This window comes from Clarias gariepinus, chromosome 4 (assembly GCF_024256425.1).
Source record: "Clarias gariepinus isolate MV-2021 ecotype Netherlands chromosome 4, CGAR_prim_01v2, whole genome shotgun sequence".
Classification (NCBI taxonomy): domain Eukaryota; kingdom Metazoa; phylum Chordata; class Actinopteri; order Siluriformes; family Clariidae; genus Clarias; species Clarias gariepinus.
The window spans coordinates 20118046-20138998 of NC_071103.1; the positions used below are offsets into that span (position 1 = coordinate 20118046).

The 20953-nt window shown below is 38.6% G+C and overlaps 3 protein-coding genes across 4 annotated transcripts in view; 1 reads left to right on the forward strand and 2 right to left on the reverse strand.

Moving 5' to 3' along the window:
* Positions 1-20953, reverse strand: part of plppr5b (phospholipid phosphatase related 5b) — a 90033-nt gene that overhangs the window by 68229 nt on the left and 851 nt on the right. The window lies entirely within an intron of this gene.
* The window catches only part of LOC128520202 (phospholipid phosphatase-related protein type 4), a 30419-nt gene continuing 15275 nt past the window's right edge, over positions 5810-20953 (forward strand). The window contains exons 1-2 of the mRNA XM_053494319.1: positions 5810-6090; positions 10720-10905. Of these exons, the coding sequence (XP_053350294.1) occupies positions 6013-6090; positions 10720-10905 (264 nt within the window). The 5' untranslated portion in view covers positions 5810-6012. The remainder of the gene's footprint in view (positions 6091-10719; positions 10906-20953) is intronic.
* On the reverse strand, positions 11719-19947 carry LOC128520203 (uncharacterized). 2 transcript variants are annotated; one of them, XM_053494320.1, is made up of 2 exons: positions 19492-19947; positions 11719-13779 (listed from the first exon to the last, which is right to left on the reverse strand). In XM_053494320.1, exon 2 carries the CDS (start codon positions 13439-13441, stop codon positions 12086-12088), a length of 1356 nt encoding a protein of 451 aa, XP_053350295.1. In that variant the 5' UTR covers positions 13442-13779; positions 19492-19947; the 3' UTR covers positions 11719-12085. The 2 variants fall into 2 exon arrangements, with proteins under 2 accessions (XP_053350295.1, XP_053350296.1); XM_053494321.1 differs by lacking the exon at positions 19492-19947 and adding an exon at positions 15207-15308.

Genomic DNA, 20953 nt, shown 5'->3' on the forward strand with positions numbered 1-20953 from the left:
ACGCACACATAGTGAGGGCCATAAAATATGGCTTGCACCAAGTTGGAAATTCAATTTCTCTGAACAAATTTGGAGGACTGAAACAGGAAGCGCATCTCAAGAAACTTCTTTTCTGACATCAATGGCCAACCACAACAGTAAAAGATCCCTAAAGATGTGCTCCAAAATATAGTGGAACTCCTTTATAGGAGAGTATTGGATAATAAACCAACAAAGGAGGTACTAAATCTGAAATTGAGATTTAAAAAAAAAAAAAAATGGATGGGATAATCAGGTGTTCACAAACATTTGGTCATATCTATGTCTATAACAACCATGTTTGTCTAAGCCACAGCCTCCAAACTTGCCCCTAGAGTTGTTTCTCATGCCATAACATACCCACTTTAACTCAGGAAAGGTTATTAATTAGCTATTCAGATACATAAGGTGTGGTAGAGCAGGGAAACCGCAAAAAAAAGCAGCCTTAATTCCAGGATTACACACTCACTATCCACTTTAATAGGAACCTGTACACCTGCTCATACATGCAGTTATTAGAAATCATTCATATGCAGGTCAAGAGCATTAGTTAATGTTCATATTAAACACCAAAATAAAGACAAACTATGATCTTTGTCACTGGGCATGGATGGTGGTACTGGATGGGTTAGTTTGAGTGTGTCAAAAACTGCTGATCTCCGGGGAATTTCACAACAACAGTATCTTGAGCAGGGATGTTCAATTCCAGCCATGGAAGGCCAGGGTCCAGCACAGTTTGTGATTCACAAACACTAAATACAGCAGCTGAACCTGGTCAGCTCTGTCTTAGTGGAAAACTCACCCAAGAGGAAAAGAAAATTAGAAAAGACCTGGCAAATATATATAATTAATGTCTCCTACACAATAAGTTTTTTACTACAACAAAAAGATGTTAAGAAAACTGACAAAAGAGCTCTCTTTATGCTTTACAATAATTCTTAAACTTTGCACATCTTTTTAATCTCAAACAGAGAAATCAGAGAGCTGCTTATGGACTCAATCTAGTTTTATTTCACCCTCATTCATGCCGAGTTCAGAAAGAGCAAATACAGAGCTCTCTTCAAGCGTTTCCTGAATTCTCCTCAAGATTTAGTTGTTTTGTTTTTTTCCCCCTTTGGTGTTATCTGACTTTATTATCCACACAATTAACTTTATAATGATTCATTTTGTATTATATTTGTAGACTGAATGAACAGAGTGAATATGACTAATATAGATAATTATAATAGAATTTTTAGTATTTCACTAAATATTATTTACTTTTGAATCATGTACTACTTAATAAAACTGTATTATGATTAAATAATGTTTACTATGATTAAATAATGTTTATTATGATTAAATATTTTATACATGTATGACTATAAATTCTACATTGGATTAAAAAACTGATGTTTTAGTTACTGTAGTGCAATAAAGTTATTATTTATCATGCAGATTATTTCAAAATAAACCTTTTCTTTCTTTAGATGCAATAATATCTTTTGAACAGGTGATATTGAGATGTGTCTGCTACTTATGCTTTGTACAGCCTTCATAACAGCTCTTATAGTAGGTTATGTTAATTGATGATTTTTGAGGCTGGTACCTCTAAATGAACTTCTCCTCTGCAGTAGAGGTACATCTTGGTCTTGCTTTCTTGGGATGGTCTTCATAAGAGCCAGTTTTATTATGGTGCTTAATGATGCAAATGCACTTGACAACACTTTTCTTGCAAGAGTTATTTTGATGTCTTAAAATAACAACTGTCTGCTGTTATTACTTAATAACATAATGTCATATGTGTTTATTAATAATTTGGAAAGTCTCTAGTATTGTTAGAGAATGTAGAAAAAGAATAAGCTTGTATCCAAACTTTTGACTGGTATAGAGTTGTTGTAATTTTTTTTAAATATATATATAGTTGTCTAAGACTTACAGTATGGGTAATAAAAATGTAAAGACCCTGGCCAGCTGTATAAGGCAAACAATGCAGTATGGAAAAAAAAATTAGAAAAAAAAATATAAATGAGCTTTAATTCTGTGGGTAGAAAGAGCTTGTTGCAGTCAATCACTCAAACTAGACAGTTAAAAACTAGAAAAAGACCATGTGACTTTCCCAAAAAAATTGCAACTGTCCATCAACAAGGTGTTTTATCCTGCAGACCCTCCATCACATAAAGTATTTTACTTGCTTGCTTTTGTTTTTAGTTATTCTGTGGATTTATAAGTGAAATTCCTAAAAGCTCAGGACCACCCCATCTGGTACTAACAACCATGCCATGATTAAAATCATAGAGATCACACTGATGTCTGATGTGAACATCTAAGGCTTTTGATCTGCATCTGTATGATGTTTTTGTTTCCACTTGAGTGGCTTATTAGATAACAGTATGAATATGCAGTGTTTCCTAATAAAGTGGACATGAGCAGACAGTATGCAGGCTACTACTGTAAGTTTCAAATATCATGCATCCGTTATCTAACAAAGGTGTGTTAGAAAGTCCTACCTTTAGCAAGTTTCAGAAAGAAAGAATAAATCTCGAGTCTAACTTTATATTATCTCCAGGATTTACTTTGGCTTGCTGACAACACATTTGAAAGATTGTAAAAACTGGCGTTTTAATGGCCAGCGCATGCGCGTGTTATGTGAACTCAGGTGTGTTTCAGTGGACATCCACACCGCATGCATCGAGTTTTCCACCTGCCTTCTTACTGTCCGGGTAACACAATCTGTAAAAAGAGCCGCTCTAGAAAAGTCTGTGGAGTAAATGACAGAATGCCATTGCTTTTAAATCAGGGCTTGTGTTCAGCCAATTAGTGTGAGATGGGTAAGAATATGATGCTACACTATATGAAATATGGGACAGGCTGCTGGAGCTGGTTTCTTAACCTTTATGTCAGTCGTCTTTTGACTTGACATGTCCCTTCACGGGGTTGACGGAAACAGACCATCCTATTCAGGCACAACCCTTATTGGGACTAGTGCTGGGACTCAAGCCCTAACACTGAGTGCTTTTCCTTCTGATTTTTGTTTTTAGTAGCTACATTTAAATGGACAATATTTCTTCAAACATTTCATCGTTCTATTTAGGATTCCAGTTTAACTTTTTACATAGATGCTAATCCGATGAGAGGTTTATGCAAATCAGAATATAACTTAAAGCAAAAAACAAGGTACTATGTCTGGAAAAGGATGTTTAAAAAATTCGAAAAATATGGTTAGGATGATCATGAGTTCATAAACATTTGGCCATGGATTGTATCTGTAACATGGACATCCTCTAAGTCACAGCTTCTAAACCTGTTTTTCATGCTATACTGTCTTTAACTTTAACTCGGGAATGCTACTGTAATTAATCTGTTGATTAAGTAAATGATGTGACTCAGAGAAGACTTTTTTCAGTCTAAACTGGAATGGCCTTAACTCATTTTCTGGGAAAAACATAGTTGTAGTGGTCAGACAATGAGAGTCGAGAAATAATGAACCAAACGAAACATTGCATAAATAATTTATGTATGAATAAACATCAAATTTAAGGAAATTATTAAAATTGTGCAATGCGCAAGTCCTATGATGGTAGAGTTTAGCTGTTTGTATAGTATGTAGTTTCTAGTCTTTATAGGTGTTTTTTGCCCCCTCATATTAATGGATTGTAAAGTCCAAAAATGTATGTTAATGTGGAAAGTACTGGTGCACTCGTAAAAACCTCTCACCTAGGAGGTGGAGCAAATCCACTAAAATGACTAAAAAGGCTAAATCCAACCTGGTGTAATAACCTTCTAGAAATCGCTTCCTGACTTTCAGTAGCAGTCCGTGCTGCAAGTCTTGAAAATTTAGCATGATTGTAGCAGAGTTGTACAGTCGTTAACTACCTCGTAATTGCAAGTACCATGAAATTAAGCTGTTCACATTGGTAAATTATCACAAACAGTCTGGAAATGTGGGAAAGACCCCTAATGCAATACTATTATCTGAATCTATTCAGTGCTCAAGATATGTTGGGGTCCAAGCACGAGAGACACCTTTAAGTACCATTTACTGTACATGAATGCCAGAATCCAAGGTTTCCAAGAAAAATATTGTCCTGAGCATCACACTGCCTCAGTGTTTCACTTTCAATACTGTTTCAATTTATTGTTTAGTCTTTATATACTGTTAAAAAATTGTGCAAACAACTATATTGAAAACAAATGAGTAATTACTAAAGTGTTACTGTGTTGTTCTTATTATTTACTAAATATGTGGATATTTTTGATATACTGAGGACAGGTTGTATAAAACCATAAAAAAAACCTGAAGGGCATCAGGCCATTGTTAATAGGGGTGTGCAAAGTTTTGGGTGTAAATGTCAACAGAGGGCATGGTTAAATTAAAATAGCTGTCTCTTCTAGCAGCAGATTGACATTAAAAAATCAGGGCACCTACCTGGGTACACACCTCTCCCAAACCTGCGATTCAAGTGCAGTTGCCACTTAGCCTAAAACCTACCCAAATCTACTGCAAAATATCAGCATTACTGTATATTGTACCATGACCATGTGATATATTTTTTAATAGTTTTAAAATGTTACCATATCAAAACACTAATTTTATTTCATTCATTCATGCTGATGAGAGCATGAAAAAGCATAACACCATCAAATTCCATCTGTATCAGCAGCAGATAAAGAGAAAGAAAAAGCTGCTATATGAATAGGTACATAAAACCCATAACTATGGTAAAGGGGGACCTGGTAAATTGTGTTTGCATTAGGTTGTTTTTATGGAGCAAAGGAAATATGGCAGACTACAATGTATAGTACATTAGATACATACTGTAGTACACTAAAATATAATTTTAAAAACTGATGTAGATTTTTAAGCATTTATGATGTAACAACTTGAAAACTTAATTTAATTTCATAGATTTTTACGTTGGTGGCAGCTCTTAGTGGTTAGCACTGTCTCATTGCACCTTCGGGGTCCGGGTTCGATTCTGGCAGCAGGTCGGTGTGTATGGTCTTCTCCACATGTTTAGTGGGTTTTCTCCTAGTATCCTCCCACAGTCCAAAGACATGCAGAGTAGGTTAATTGGCATTCACAAATGGCCCAAATTCAGTGTGTGAGTGTGCATTTAAAAGTGTGTGCCCTGTGATATTTTGGCATCCTTTTCAGGATGTACCCAGCCTCGGGCCCTAAGTGTCCTGGCATTGGCTTCATGCCCCGCAACCCTGTATCAGGCGGTATAGACTATGAGATCGTGTTGGTCATATATCAGGGTCTTTTTTGTGTTCTCTGGGTTTCGTCCTATCCTCCTATCTCTCAAAAACATGCCAGTACACAGACAGTTGATGTAGCCATATCTAACATTTCTCTCTCTCTTTCTCTCTGATGGGTTTACTTGGATTTTTCAGCCTAATGCTGGTTTGCTTCACTAGTAGTCACAGTTCTCTGGGCTTATTGAGAGGACTTAACAACAAAAGATCCCAAAGGCAAATGGATCTACTAAACTAACTAACCAGCTGTCCAACTGAAATACTTCACTTTACATGTAATGAATCTAGAATATATGAAAGTTTCACTTTTTAGATACATTTTTAAAATGCAACCTTTTCATGATAATCTGATTCTTCGGTACGCATTGTTTATAGAAAACAATGCATTGGAGGTCAGTTCATCTCTGAGGCTTTATCACCCCCCCCACCCCCCCACCTGCCCTGTGAGATCAGAAGCGCGTGAAGCGTTGTCATGGTGCGCATGCGCATCAGTACAGTAGCCATTCTGCCAAATAAATGATTCTCTGGTTTGGCCAATGAGACCACACGCACATTACATACGAGCTACAAAACCGGGACTGCTTAGTTAATATGAAATATGTTGTAATAAAACCTTTAGAGTCCCTCTGTCCTTGGAGCTAATGGCAGCGTTTGTCGGCTGGAATTGTCGGCTGGTGTCGGTGGTCCGCTGAAAAAAATAAAAACGCTACAAGTGAGCCAGCTGTCTCCTTGGCACGGAAAGGCAAAGAAATAGCCATGTCTGCGTCGGAAAGAGCAAAGGGAAAGGCGACTAAGGACAGTCTCTCTCTGCTGCCGTGCTTCTATTTTGTTGAGGTGGGTCAGCGGTGACTGTCTATGAAGATGATTAGTAGACGCTACTTATTTATTTATTTATTTGGGAAAGCTTTCTAATATTCATATGTGCACCACATGTGTGGATATCTGGGGCATTTTAACTAGAACTTGAGATTTCAGATATTTGGTCAGCACTAGGTTTATATATAACTGTACAAATCTGTCTGCTACAGCCTACAGCAGGTGCATTCAGTGCATTGTCTGTGCATCTAGGCTCCCTGAAGAGTTTGACTCTTTTGAAAGTAGGCTTTGCTCACCAAAGCCAATAAGGTACTTTCCAAACAACTTAAGTAATTACTAAAGCATATCTTTTTTTTTATGATGGATGATTAAATAGAATCGGGAAATTAATTGGTATATGATTTTAAATAATAGTGATTTTTCCATTTCTTGTGTACCGCATGTTTGTTTCACTACATTTGTGTGTCCTGTTCATGTTTATTTCATAGCAGCACAGCACACACCTGGTCAAGCTGTCTGCACTGATACATTTCCTCTAAAATGCATGCTGAGAAAAAAAAAGAGAGTATAAGAAAGGTATTGTAATGTCATGATGCAGTGATGACACCAAATCTAACTAAAACTGCAAAACATTCCTCATTAGTATATGTTCTTGTCTTGTGGTTTTTTAAAGTCTTCCTCTATACATCTGGTCTCATGAGAAACCTCTGCATATATGGGTCAGAGATATGAGATGGATATGACACCTTGCGACCTGATCTAACCCTTAGATTTATTAAACACACAAGCTGATATACAGTGCATACAGTGCATGATCTTTTCTTTTCTCACATATGGTGTTATGAGCGTAGGGATTACATAATGTAACATTATTTAGGTAGTAATGCACAACTGATTGAATATGCAAAAATAGAATTACAGTTGTGTGTACTATATAAAAAGGCAAATATTTGTATGAAAATACTTCAGTAATACTCCAACTTCTAGCTCACATGCTACTACAGTAGATAGTTATAATAATCTAAATTAAAATCTTTGTTGTTGTTTTGAAGTGTCTTTTTCAGATTTATAGGAAAATGTATTAACTTTGGTCTCTTTTATTGTTTCCCTGTACACTGCCAGCCAAAAAAAGTCAGAAAACTTCAGAAAGGTCAAATTGTTGCACTGAAAACAATGAAGCTTATTTAAAATTACTGGAGTTGAGTTAAAGACTTTGCTGAGTCTTTAACTATGTGGATGAAATGTGGTCAGAAAAAAAAAAATCATGATTATCACTTAAATGCTTAGTAAAGATGCATGGTAAAAAACTGACAGTACAGTAGTAATCACAGCTACAGTATGTTTAATAGTGAAGTTATAAAAGCATTTCCACATGCACCATGTCGTGAGAACTCACAAGATTGCGATCAAGCAGCCAAGAAATCCACTTGTTAGTGAGACTAATCAGAAAAAAAAAACTTTTTTTACTGGCTTGCTGACTAGGGAGCATAAAGTTGGAATTTGTAAACCAAGGAAAAAGGTCATGTGGGCTGATGAGTCCAGATCGACTCCAGTTATGCATCAGGGTAAGAAAGAAAGCACATAAAATGGCGCACTCATTATGCACAGTGGCCACGGTACAACCATTTGAAGGCCGTGTTATGATCTGTGGTTGCTTCAGTCAAGTCTAGGTCAGCTGGTGAATTTACTGAAGAATCCCATGTAATTGTAATGGCCCGGCCATATTCCCGGACTCAAGTTGCGAAAAGAATTGATCTGGGAGCATTTTTACACATGTAACATGACATGAACACTGCATTTTGTGGTGTAATTAAATCTAAAGGTGGTCGAGTGAAAGCTTGAAGTGTGTAACTTAGGCCAGGTTATGTAGATTTCTCAACATACTACATTGCAACATGAATATTTAAACAGTGTTGGAAGTGGGAATTTTTAGGTGCTGTCTGTGATATCACCAGTGCCTGAGCCTCTATAAATAAACAACCAGCCTCTATTCATAAATATTCATCATTTAAATCATTTTCACCTCATCCTGCATTTTTTGTCGACCATTTGATGAGTGATACACTTGAATAAGCTTTGAAATCTTAGAAGGCCATTTTCAGGTATGAGTTGAATTCTAATTTGTCTCTCTAGATTGCATTCTATGTTGCTGAAATTGCATCTAGACTTAACCCTTAAGGTGCTATTCCTCAAGGTCTGTCAAGTTCTAGGACAGAAGGAGTTATCACTTCTTCCATCGTATCACATGGCCTGTTCTGGTGTACAGTGGTTCTCATGACTGTTTCATTGCCCTGATCACTTAATAGGGTATCACTCGGAGGTTTTTATTGTTCAGTAGAAGGAGAAGCTGCTTGATATGCACAGTGCTACAGTGAGCAGCTACATAAGCATGCTGATTCTGCAAAACTTTACTGTAGTTAAGTTAAGGTGGTTCCACTGACCTATATATATTTTTTTCTCAACCTCTGCTCGAAGAGAGCAAAAAAAAAAAAAAAAAAACAGAAAGGCAGAGGTCCTTAGCATCACAACACAGTTATAATATATCCTGTATTATTTTTCTTCTATTTTCTTTTGTAGATTTTTTCAATGCTGGGAAAAATAAACATTCCACACATTTCTCTGTATTTAGTCACTTCTGGAATGTAATAAATTCTCTTTGTCTTTTTATTTTGCTTAATGCCAAATTGCTGACGAATGGTTCATACAGAGTGACCAGAAGGTGCTGATTAATTTTCTATAACAGTATGGTTATCAAAATATGTTATCAAGAAGGGCAGCAAGAATAAAATGGAGCCACTTTCAGTTTCATTTTTAAAGCAGCTGGTGCCAAAAGCATTAATAAATGACCATTAATTGTGGTTTAATGTTTATCTATTTTATCTTTTATTTTATTTACAAGTATTTTGTGATTGTTTTTATTGTTTTTATGTGCAAAAATATAATTATAGTGTTGGTTATTGGTAATATTGTTTTTGGTGGCTGGAACGGATTACCTGCAATTACATTATTTCCTGTTGGAAAATGCAATATAAAATTTCACCCTAAGAACTCCAAAATGGATTAAATTTGTATTCCAAGGTGTCACTGTAAATATAAGATAAGACTAATTTAGATTACATGCTTAAGTTACTAAGTTAATGCTAAAAAATCCTTCCAATCTCCCAAGCCATATGGAATAAAACGGTATGGTCTGATGAGACCAATATTAAATATTTTGCCCATAATACCAGTGATATGGAAAAAAAATACTGCACATCCCCACAGTGATAATCAGAGGTGGCAGCATTGTGTTCGGGGTAGCTTTTTGAGTTCAGATATAAATCCAAACAAAAATATGTGTATTAACTAGAAGAAGGCTGTGTACAGGAAATACCCAGCCAAGACAGCAGAGGAACAATGCTTTTTTCAAGCTAAATCAAAAGTTTAAAATGTGTGTCAACTATGTATTTTTTTATGATTATGCATCTAGGTTTTTATAATTATGCATCTAGGTTTTTATGATTATGCATCTACATGTTTACTTTTCTTTTTTCCCCAAAAATATTTTTATTCTTGCTTTTCACTGTAGTTTATAGGGTGTAGTTTTACAATAAATGTAGAAAAGTTATAAAAATAGATATGAATTGTCTTGATTTCATTTTGTACATAAAAAACATGCCAATTTAACAGGGGTTGGTAGACTTTTTACATCCACTGAACAACTGAACATGTTCATATCATAAAAAGTAATCCTTGAGACTGTGAAGGTTTCTGTGTGGAAAAGTGTGTTTAGCATTTGCCAGAGGTTTTTAATATTAGTGCATTGCAATAGTCAGAGGTAAAGCTGTTTCTTCAAGTTTTCCAGCACACTAAAGTCTCCATCTCCTATCAGCATCTTTACCACCACTTTTAATCATAAATATTGGCCTTTGTGCCTAAAAAAATATATTGGGATATAAATATATATTTAATCACAAATATTAGTAAATAAAGGTAATGGTGTAGACACAGCTTAAAAAACAAAAATCCAACTTGTAAACAAAATTAATCTAGCAAATATGACATGTAAACGGCTGATTTGTATAATCAAAATAGACCCCATAGAAAACCAAAGGAAATGACACTGAGTACATGAAATGTTTCTTGTCTGTTAATGTCATTAATGCACTGTGTCACCCTGTCACCAATGTCGCCCTGTTTCTAGCATGCAGCTACTGATGCATCCCTCCCGAAGTGCTAACATACATTTCCCTTTTCCTCTATCTAGAGACTATTGAGAACATGGTTAATTTAGGCCCAGGGGAAATTCAAGGGTGCTGTTTTTACTGTATATACTTAGGAGTAATGGCACCAAAAGAGCACCTCCCCGCTCATTTTCCAACGCGTTTTCACAGTAAAGTCACATCCCATACTCACGTGATCATGTAGTCTCACGTTGGAGTGACGTAATGGAAAGTTTGAAAATTGATTTAAGCAGGGAGAGCATTCATGCTGAGGCGCATTTTTTTAAAATATGATTTGAATCTGATTTCAAACCACTTCTGGATGTGATTTAAATATCAGATTAACTTAAGTTGCTGACTCTGAATGCACCCGAAAAAAATCTTGATGATAGGGATTTTTGTTGCCATATTTTTTTTACCATGTTGTTTTGCTCTGTTATTCCAGCTTCCAATCCTGGTGTCATCTATAGTGAGTCTTTACTTCTTAGAGTGGACAGACATTTTCAAACCAGTGCGCTGGGGTTTCAGCTGCTATGACCGCAGTCTGAGTTTACCATACATCGAGCCAACGCATGAGGTTATTCCCTTCCTCATGCTCCTTATCCTCACCTTTGGGGCACCTGCTGTCACGGTCAGTGTAATAAACACATGCACACACACACACACACACACATATTGTATGTAGTATATGTACTCTTTGTGTAGTCCTTCCACTGATATGTGTGATAATGTAGCCTAATTATTATGTATTGTGTATTATTCGAAAATAATATTCTAAAAAAAGACGGGTCGGGTTGGGGCAGGTAAAGAAATTGTCACTTTATTTGCGGGGCGGGTTGGGGCGGGTCATTAAAAACAAAATAAAAAAAAAATCCATGTATGTTGCGTGCAATTCCCTATAGCCTATATTAAATATTGGGAATATCTATTTTCATATTTTATTAAGTTTTTTGATAAGCTTATGTCACGTGACAAATCACGAAAGCGCCAAGCAGCTACCGCTGCCAGTCACAACAAAAACAAAGAAATAAAAGTGAAGATGGAAGATGAGGCGCGGGAGAAATTAAGGTCGGGAATTTACATCATTAAAAGAAAAAAAGGTCAGGCTGCTAAATCTAATGTTTTAGCATTCTTTTTTTGCACAGCGAATGTAAAAAAGCTAAATGAACATTTCCGTGTGATAAATGAAAAAAAAAAGTCACTGGTTATTTAGCGTAGGCTGTAAACGCTAAAGTAGAAATACCTGCCCTGCCCTATACAAATCTAAAATAAAAAATTGTTTAGCCTAGATTACAAACACTGCTTTGTAAATGTTTAAAATGTGTATCTGTAAGGATTTCTTGAATTTTGGTAGACCTCCTTTTGTCTACTCAGTGCTCAGCCTGTATTCTGCTTGTCCCGCCTGGTACCAGGGAACCCCTCAATGATACACACAAGTCAGTGCTCAGTGAGACGTTCAAAGTTTATTGTGGGAGACAGGAGTATATATACGCACACACACAAAGAACCAAAGAAAAGGTGGATGCAGAAGTGTTTACATCCAGTCTGGAATGCTTTTAACAGATAAGGTAAGGAAGAACATAAATTTAGGAGTAGCTCTCAATTTACGAGCGTTTAACAGTTTTACGACCTTTAACATAAACTTCCATAGGATGTGTTTTTTGAAAGCACAGCTTATGTCGTGAGAACAGGACGAAAATCACTCTGTTCTCATGCACACAGAATACAATGAAACATACTAAAAATCAAATATTCCCTACAATTCCCCCCTTTTATTCATAAGAAATATCGTTGAATAAAACTCAGAGCTTTCAAGAAGTCGCTGGCGGATAATAGGTCATCGGACGCGGCGCAGGAACATAACCTGAAACATACTTGTACAAAAGATTTTGCACACAGCGAAAAATACATGTACCTAAAAGACATAACAACAATAAAATAAACAAAACCGGTACGACAAGGGAGAGATAAGGAGCCCATTGACCAAACAAAGTATACCAAACTCCCCAACCTACTTGACCCTTTTCATCATCCTTTAACTGAGAAGCAACCTCGCGCATCTTTTCCAAAGCAGTAGAAATTTTTCCATGTTCATCATCATTAGCTGGAATGTATGTACAACAACTATCACCTACCATAGCACAAACACCCCCCTTCTCTGCGAGGATTAAATCAAGGGCCATTCTATTCTGTACCGTGGTCAGTCGAAGAGCAGTTAATTCCCCTTTAATACCTTCTACAGCAATATTAGTGGCATTAACAAAAGTAGCTAACCTGTAATGTGTTACCTCAATCTGATTCCATAATTGAGTCACACCATATTGAGGAAAAAAAGCATGCCAAAATTTAACTGCCTTAATCTGTAACTGATGATCAGGGGGAGGGAATGGATCACTATCTCGCTTAAGGCGAGCATGATGTTGGGTTCCACGTGGGTTTCGTGTGACCAGTGTAAAAGAGCCTCTAAATTGAGAAGGGGCACAAATTCCAGCCCAGTTAGCAGGGAGGAAAATGTAAACAGCCTTATCACAAACCCAATACCAATCTGAATAGTGATTAATGGTCCCACGGGGGCCAGGGTGGATTACTGAGCAATTACCTTCAGGACAAGAACGATCTGGAGAATAGGGAAAATATGCTTCACTACACATATCTAGATGCATGTTTCCAAGAAATACAGAGCCATTTCCTATAAAGCAATAAGGATATTTAAAATTGGGCAAAGTGAAGACCTGGAAAGCAGTGACGAGAGCTCTTTTCCTCGTGCTGAAGCGGAGGAGGCTAATATCTAAAGCAGTAAGTGAATAGTCACAAGGGTTTGAGAAATTATGATCGTAGTGCATCAGTCTGCACCACCAGTCAGACCCTGTTTGATTCAAAAATAAGCTATGTGTCAGGTTAGAGTTAATATACTGAGTACCATTTCGACAGTAGGAACTAATACAAACTCGTGCAGCTACTAAGAGAGCTGATTCATTACCAGGTAGGGGTCTCAGTGACGTCTGTCCTACAGCGGAAGGGAAATGTTGGCACACATAACAAGACTCATTGGTATATTGCTTAGCGGTCCAATTAGCGAATCTCCAAAAAACATTATCATGTGGATGAGGTTGCACTATGTACAACAATTCCTTGTTCAAGATTAGGAGGACAAAAAGAAACTTCATCTCAAGGCAGGAGAGGTTTCCACTCCTAGTGCTGTTCTACAAACTCTACAGGATGGAGTGTGACCAAAAGAATACACAGAAATATAACAAGTTGAGTGCAAACTCATAAATAACTACTAGTGGTGAACTATTGCCTTTCTTGACGATACAGTGCTCAGAGTGCGGGCACGCCCAATCTGCACTCGTCCCACCTTACGAGGCGCTAAGACACCACCAGAAATGCTACACTAATAGCAGAAGTAAAGTCATTCAGTGGCAACCCCAGGCGATCCCTCTGTGTCACGTCACTCTCTCTATGTCACATCACGGGTTGGACATCACTGCAGCACGTCTTTAGTCTAGGAAACAAAAATCACAGAGACAGAAAGATAATAATACACACGCATTTATTCATCCTTTGGTCTCACGCCGACAGGACATCTCTTCAGCCTAGTAGCATGGATCCACTGTGGAAAAAGATCAGTTAAGACAGCAGTACGAGTAATTGCGATTATTTCTGCTGGTCCATCATATTTACAATCTCCCAGTTTTCTGGGGGTCAAAGATTTTACCAGAACAATATCTCCCACATTAAAAGGATGTGTGGGTTTTGTTGAGGGTATTGGAGTCACATTAGCAATTTGTTCATAATGTTTAGTTAGAGTATCTATTAGAGCAGCAGAATATTCAGCAATATGTACATCAAGATCAGTTGTTCCTATCGCGGGTTTACCTTTCCTCCATGGCACGGGAAAGGGTCTGCCAAATATAATTTCATGTGGGGACATGTGCACGTCTTTTCTTGGTGTCATTCTCATTTCAGCTAGAACAGCAGGTAACAGATCAACCCAGTTTTTACTTCCCATGGTTTGCATTGCTTTAGTCAATTTTTCTTTCAGTGTCCTATTTGTTCTTTCTACTATACCTGATGAGTGTGGATGATAAGGAATGTGAAAATACCAGGACAGTGAAAGATATTTACACAAATTCTGTGTTACCTGAGATGTAAAAGGTGTTCCTTTATCTGAGTCAATAGCATGAGGCACGCCATAACGAGGTATTATTTCTTTCGCTAAAACTCGGGTCACCACCTTTGCATTCTCATGAGCACACGGGAAAGCTTCCACCCACCTAGAAAACTTGTCTACCAAAACCAGAAGATATTTGAATGTGCCACATGCAGGCATATGCGTAAAATCAATTTGCCACTCTGCAAACGGGGCAGTAGGTAATAGAAGACTTTCGTGTTTACCTAAACCCTTTGTCACATTATTCTGAGCACACACCAAACATCTAGATATTAATGAATCAATTGTTCCAAGCATGTTGGCTATGCAAAAGAGTTTTTTCATATCTTCCTTAACCCCCCTTCGCGCGCGATGTGTAACACCGTGGAACTCGCGCACGAGGAACGGAAGACAATGAGATGGCAGGCACAAACGACCATCAGCACAATACCATAAACCATCAGAAGCAACATAGGCACCTTGAGCTTGCCAAAAAGAGGAATCATTCGGCGTGGCTGAAGCTTGCAAAGACCATAAATCTACATCAGGAATCAAAGAGCTAGCAAGAAAGGATGTATTGATCAAATCAGAACCAGAGTCAGGAAAGAAAATCTGTTTTTGAGCTGCTTTTTTAGCAATACAATCAGCTAGAGAATTACCTCGCACTTCCATAGAGTCCCCAGAAGAATGACCCTTAGTTTTTACAATAGCGAGAGTACTAGGTAGATGACATGCGTCTATCAAATCCTGAACTAGAGAAGAATGAGAAATTGGCTTACCCTCAGCAGAACGAAAACCCCTGGATTGCCAGATGCGGCCAAAGTCATGAGCGATACCAAAAGCGTAACGAGAATCAGTGTATATAGTGACATCTTTTCCCTCAGAAAGAACACACGCACGAGTTAGAGCAAAAAGTTCAGCTGCCTGAGCAGATGAGAAAGGGAGAGAGTAAGCTTCAATGGTTATATCTGGCAATGCACACACAGCATAACCACAAAGAAATTTCCCATCATACGGTTTTGAACAAGAACCATCTACAAACAGAGTGTCACCAGTTGCTAATGGAGTAGAAGACAGATCAGGGCGTATACTAGTGGAGTGAATGATCTCTGAACAGCAGTCATGATCTGTATCTACTAACGTGTCGTCCTGTGCATTGATCAAGCGTGCCAGAGCATATCCAAGGGTGTCAAAAGAAGAGGTGGATTTTATCTCTAAGTTACTTGTAGAACAAAGGATAATCTCATACCCAGACCTTCTCTGAGCCGTCATATGTTGTGTTTGAAGGTTCTGTAGCACTTGTTTAACTTGATGTGGAGAATACAAAATTAAAGGATGAGAGAGAACAATCTTCTCAGCATCTTGTACCATCACCGCACAGGCGGCCACAGCCCTGAGACAGGCAGGCAAACCTTGTGCCACAGCATCTAAAGTTTTAGATAAGAAAGCACATGGTCTCATCCCCCCCCCATGCTCCTGTGCCAATACAGCAGAAGCGGTGCCCCCGTGCTCACACGCATATAGATGGAACGTTTTCTGATAGTTAGGCAGGCCCAGTGCTGGAGCGGAACATAGGGCCTTTTTTAGTTCCTTGTAAGCCTCAATCATGTCAGCAGTCCATGTCAGAGGTTGTTGGAGCGGATCGTTATGTGAGATAGCCGTCCTGATGCGTTTATCATGAAATGAGCAGTCAGGAATCCACTGACGACAGTAGTTGATCAGTCCCAGGAAAGCCATGAGAGCATGTTTAGTGCTTGGACGTTTAGTGTCGAGAATAACCTGGATTCGTTCCTTTGAGAGCCTTCTTTGGCCTTGGGAGAGCTCAAAACCCAGGTATTTTACAGTGTCTTTGCAAAACTGTAATTTAGTCTTTGATACCTTGAAACCCTTCTGTGCCAGGTGTTTCAGGAGACAAATGGTGGCTTCTTCGCAGACAGCAGGCGAAGCGGCGGACACCAGTAGATCATCCGCGTAAGATAGGACAACAGAATCAGTGGGGAGAGTTAGATCACCAAGTGCATCTCTTACTACAGCCGAAAAAACAGCCGGAGAGTCAACACAGCCTTGAGGAAGACGCGACCAGGTGAACTGACGCCCCCTGTGGGTGAAGGCGAACAAGGGCTGTGTCTGCTCTTCCACAGGAACACTGAAGAAGGCAGAGCAAAGGTCAATAACAGAAAAATGTGAATGATGACAAGGTATAGAAGAAACAATGGACAGCACATCAGGCACAACAGGTGCTACAGGGATAATTATGTCATTTATTTTCCTTAGATCTTGTGTAAATCTCCACGTACCATCAGGTTTCAAGACTGGGTTAACAGGTGTGTTATAAGAACTTACACATGGTTTAACAACACCCTGCTTGAGCAGTGAGCCTAAAATCTCATCTATTCCTGAAGCCTTGGCCTCGGAGAGTGGATATTGTTTGATGTACACAGGTTGCAAGTGTTTTAATTTAGCTTTATAAGGCACACAGTGAACTAACCCCACCTCATCCTTATGTTCAGCCCACAGACTGCTTGGCACACATTCAAGGGCAGCAGGAAGAGAGCTGTTCTGTGAAGAAAGGAAACAATTATTTACACGCATATTTGTAAGGTGGGAGAAAGAAACTGAATCAGGCACTTCAACAGTGAGTTTCGCTCCAGAAAAAGTCAGGGACATGTGTAGCCTACTCATTAAATCACGACCTAACAGATTAAAAGGACAATCAGGCATGCAAACAAAACGATGAAAAAGATGAATTCCCTTATCTAAAGGACATGTTACAGTTAATTGGGGAGTAAAATAATTCCGTTGAGAAACCCCTTCAATTCCCACAGAGCTGATACTTTTATTCGAGAGCGGCCCCTCGTAATCACGACCCAAAGATGACATTGTGGCTCCCGTATCAACCAAAAAAGAGAATACGGAACCATCTATACATAATTCTATAAAGGGCAACTCATTAACCTGAGGTGACTCGAAAGTACAAAGTAACAGTGCGGGGCTGGAACTCTGCGGGCATCCCTATGCATCATATGCTCCTACCTGCATCCCTGAGAAGGGATTGGGTCTATATTGCTGTTGTTGTTGTTGTACTCGCTGTGGTGGCTGCTGGGAAGGATTAGGAGAAAACACCACATTAGCATCATTCAATTGATTATACACATTTTGTCCACTACGTCCCTCATCTCGGGCCTTCGTGTGACATTCACGAGCCCAGTGACCTTCTTTATAACAATAATAACAATAACCAGATCTACGGGGTACACTCTGACCCTGCAGACCTCCTCTACCTCTTCCACGGCCTCTTCGGCCTCCTCTACCTCCCTTTTTTCCACCTCTGTATCCTTCACTTTCCACAAACAAACATGCCACTTGTTTATTTTCTAAAATACCATCTCCTTCTAGTGTTCTCACACGCTCACCTAATTTTTTAATAGTCATTGTAGAACGATCTGACAATTGAAACTTTAAAATTTTCACGATTTCTGGTCGACAATTATTCAAGAAGGTTGTAAGGAAAAGTGGGTTAGGATTTTCTTCAGGGAGGGGCATACCACCCAAAAGGGTCCAGGTCTCTCGAAACCGCTCCAGAAACCTGGATGTAGTCTCACTCTTTTCTTGTCTACAATTAGTTACCTGTGACAGATCTTGACTAGCTTGTTGACGTGCAAGAAGATAAGTAGTTAGCTCATCTTTTAAAAGTTTCATAGCCTCATTAGAATTACCCCAATGAAAGTCATATTCCTTCTTTTTCCGTCTTCCCCCACCCTCTACATCTTCCTGTTTCACCACTACAGTCCATGTGTCTTTTTCAGGGTCTAAGCATTTTACTGTTTTTATCAAATCAGCCTCATCGTACCCATCTCCCAAAACCGATTGCAAAATAAAGCGGTAATCCGCACCCACGAGCTGACAGTGCCTAGAAGCCTTTATCAGCATATCAACAAAATGCAAAGGTTTGTTGGGAGAAGGGAGCATCTTAATAATGTCCTTCAGCGTGCTTACGGATGGTGGAAGGATTTTTGGACCCTTTGGTCCCATAGAGAAAACAAACGCAGTATTTTCTTGTCGAGGTTTGGGGCGAGACCTCTCATCCGGACCTTCATCGTCCGAATTATCATCATCCTCACCATCAGTATCCTCGGGATCATCCGATAGAGGGCTGTCAGAAGTTCGTCCTGACACCTTCTTGGGAGTCTTTCCCTTTCCTGAGGCACACACTTCCGACGAAGGTGAGCACGGTTTTGTGGGTACAGGGGAGACAGGCACAGATGGGCAGCTCACAAAAGGATTAGTGGGATTCAAATTAGGATAGATTTTCTCAACAATTAGTTGGTTAGATGCTGACGTTACTATGTCAACAGGATATGGAGGAGGAATCGGAAAGGTTGAGTGAACAGGCGGCTTGAATTTAGTTTCAGATGTAACCTTTGGAATCTTTTTCTTCTGTATTTTAGTTACTTTTATGTCTAAATATTTATCCCAAATAGCTTTCATTTCTACCCATTTTTGATAACATGAACCCATATAAGGATAATCCCAACCTGGATCACCGATACCCTCATATATCTGAGAGTAAGCAGAGGCTAGATATTCAGGCTTAAAAGTACCTCCTCGTGGATAGGTTAAAAATTGAGATTGTGGTTCAGTCCACCCTGATAAATTATCAAGCCAAGGTGTGGTAAAGTAAGTAAGTCCACACCTATTCATCCAGTCACGCGGAACCTCTTCTGGGTCCGGCTTTGGATAAGTAGTTGTGTTCTTATTACCCATTTTATAAATGTGAATAAACCCGCGACAGAAAAAACCAATATCTTCAACAAACAACACACAATACTTCAACAAAGACAACAACAAAGAGCTCAACAAAGACAATAACAAAGAGCGGGCAACAGAATACAGCTTCCACACTATGCTTCAGTTCAAGGAACCTTTCAGAAGCGAGCGCGCGCTAAACAGGCGTAAAAGCCCCAAGACAATCCTCCCCCGTACTGTATATGGTCCAGATACCAAAAACCAGTGAGCGTGCTTGCTCTATGCTTATAGAGAAAAAAATTTAAAAGCAGCACTCACCTGATTAGAGGTATCCCGGACAGAGCCCCCAAATTGTAAGGATTTCTTGAATTTTGGTAGACCTCCTTTTGTCTACTCAGTGCTCAGCCTGTATTCTGCTTGTCCCGCCTGGTACCAGGGAACCCCTCAATGATACACACAAGTCAGTGCTCAGTGAGACGTTCAAAGTTTATTGTGGGAGACAGGAGTATATATACGCACACACACAAAGAACCAAAGAAAAGGTGGATGCAGAAGTGTTTACATCCAGTCTGGAATGCTTTTAACAGATAAGGTAAGGAAGAACATAAATTTAGGAGTAGCTCTCAATTTACGAGCGTTTAACAGTTTTACGACCTTTAACATAAACTTCCATAGGATGTGTTTTTTGAAAGCACAGCTTATGTCGTGAGAACAGGACGAAAATCACTCTGTTCTCATGCACACAGAATACAATGAAACATACTAAAAATCAAATATTCCCTACAGTATCATTATCTTGTTATTAATATGACCTGATTTATCGTTTATATTTATAATCATATGTTGTTGCCAGTTTACACTGCGATGTTTCCAAGCACTTTCAGGCTGAAATAAAGGCTGTTTTCATTTGAAATACAATGCCTAGTATGTCTATTTAATGGTTGCGGGGGCGGGGCGGGGCGGGTTGTAAAAATAGATACAGTGGTGCAGGGCGGGCTGGGGCGGGCCGAATAATTTCATAAAAGCGGGACCCGCGGGTTGGAAAAATACCCGACCCGCGCATCACTATTTCAGTAGTATATAAAAAGTCACACGATTAATATAAATTGCAGTTACTAATGATGTTTAACAACATTGCCTGGAGAATTCTGGAGAATATTCTGGAAAATTGACCTTAGTATTTGTTATGTTAGTTGCATTTTAATCCATTTTCCTGTGAAGAAAATGAAGTCATGCCTGTGGAAAGCCTTGATTGCAGTTTAGAGGGCAGTTATGTCCTAAATATATTTTTAGGAAATTAACTATAACCTAGCCCGTTTTGATAAAGGTTCAATAATTGTTTATTCTATTGACAAGAATTTTTATAAATGTATAACACAAATTTTATAGCAAGTATTCAACAGCACATTGGGACACAAGTGGGGCATTTGTGACGGTCTGATAACCCTTCCATAATTCTGTGTGTAAATCTTTTGTATATATTATTTACAGTACAGGAAATGCAATTAAACTGCCTGGTCCTGGATCACATCACTTGGGTATGCTATAGTACACAGGCTTATTATATTAGATTTATAGCAGTGAGGGCTGCAGGTCACTCATGGCAATCCATGTTGATTATTTCATGCCTGACTTCATATTGACTCAGTGAAGCTTGTTAAAGACAAATGACACAATGGCTAAATGGGTTTGAAGTTTGAACTATGAAAAGACTGTAGTTAATTTGTTGGCAATATTCCTCTGTGTAATTCATTGTCCATGAAGAGGAGCATTGCTGAAA

Excerpts from the sequence above, each read along its gene's own strand:
- LOC128520203 (XM_053494320.1), bottom strand. The coding sequence starts at position 13,441 with ATGAAGTTTCTTTTTGTCCTCCTAATCTTGAACAAGGAATTGTTGTAC.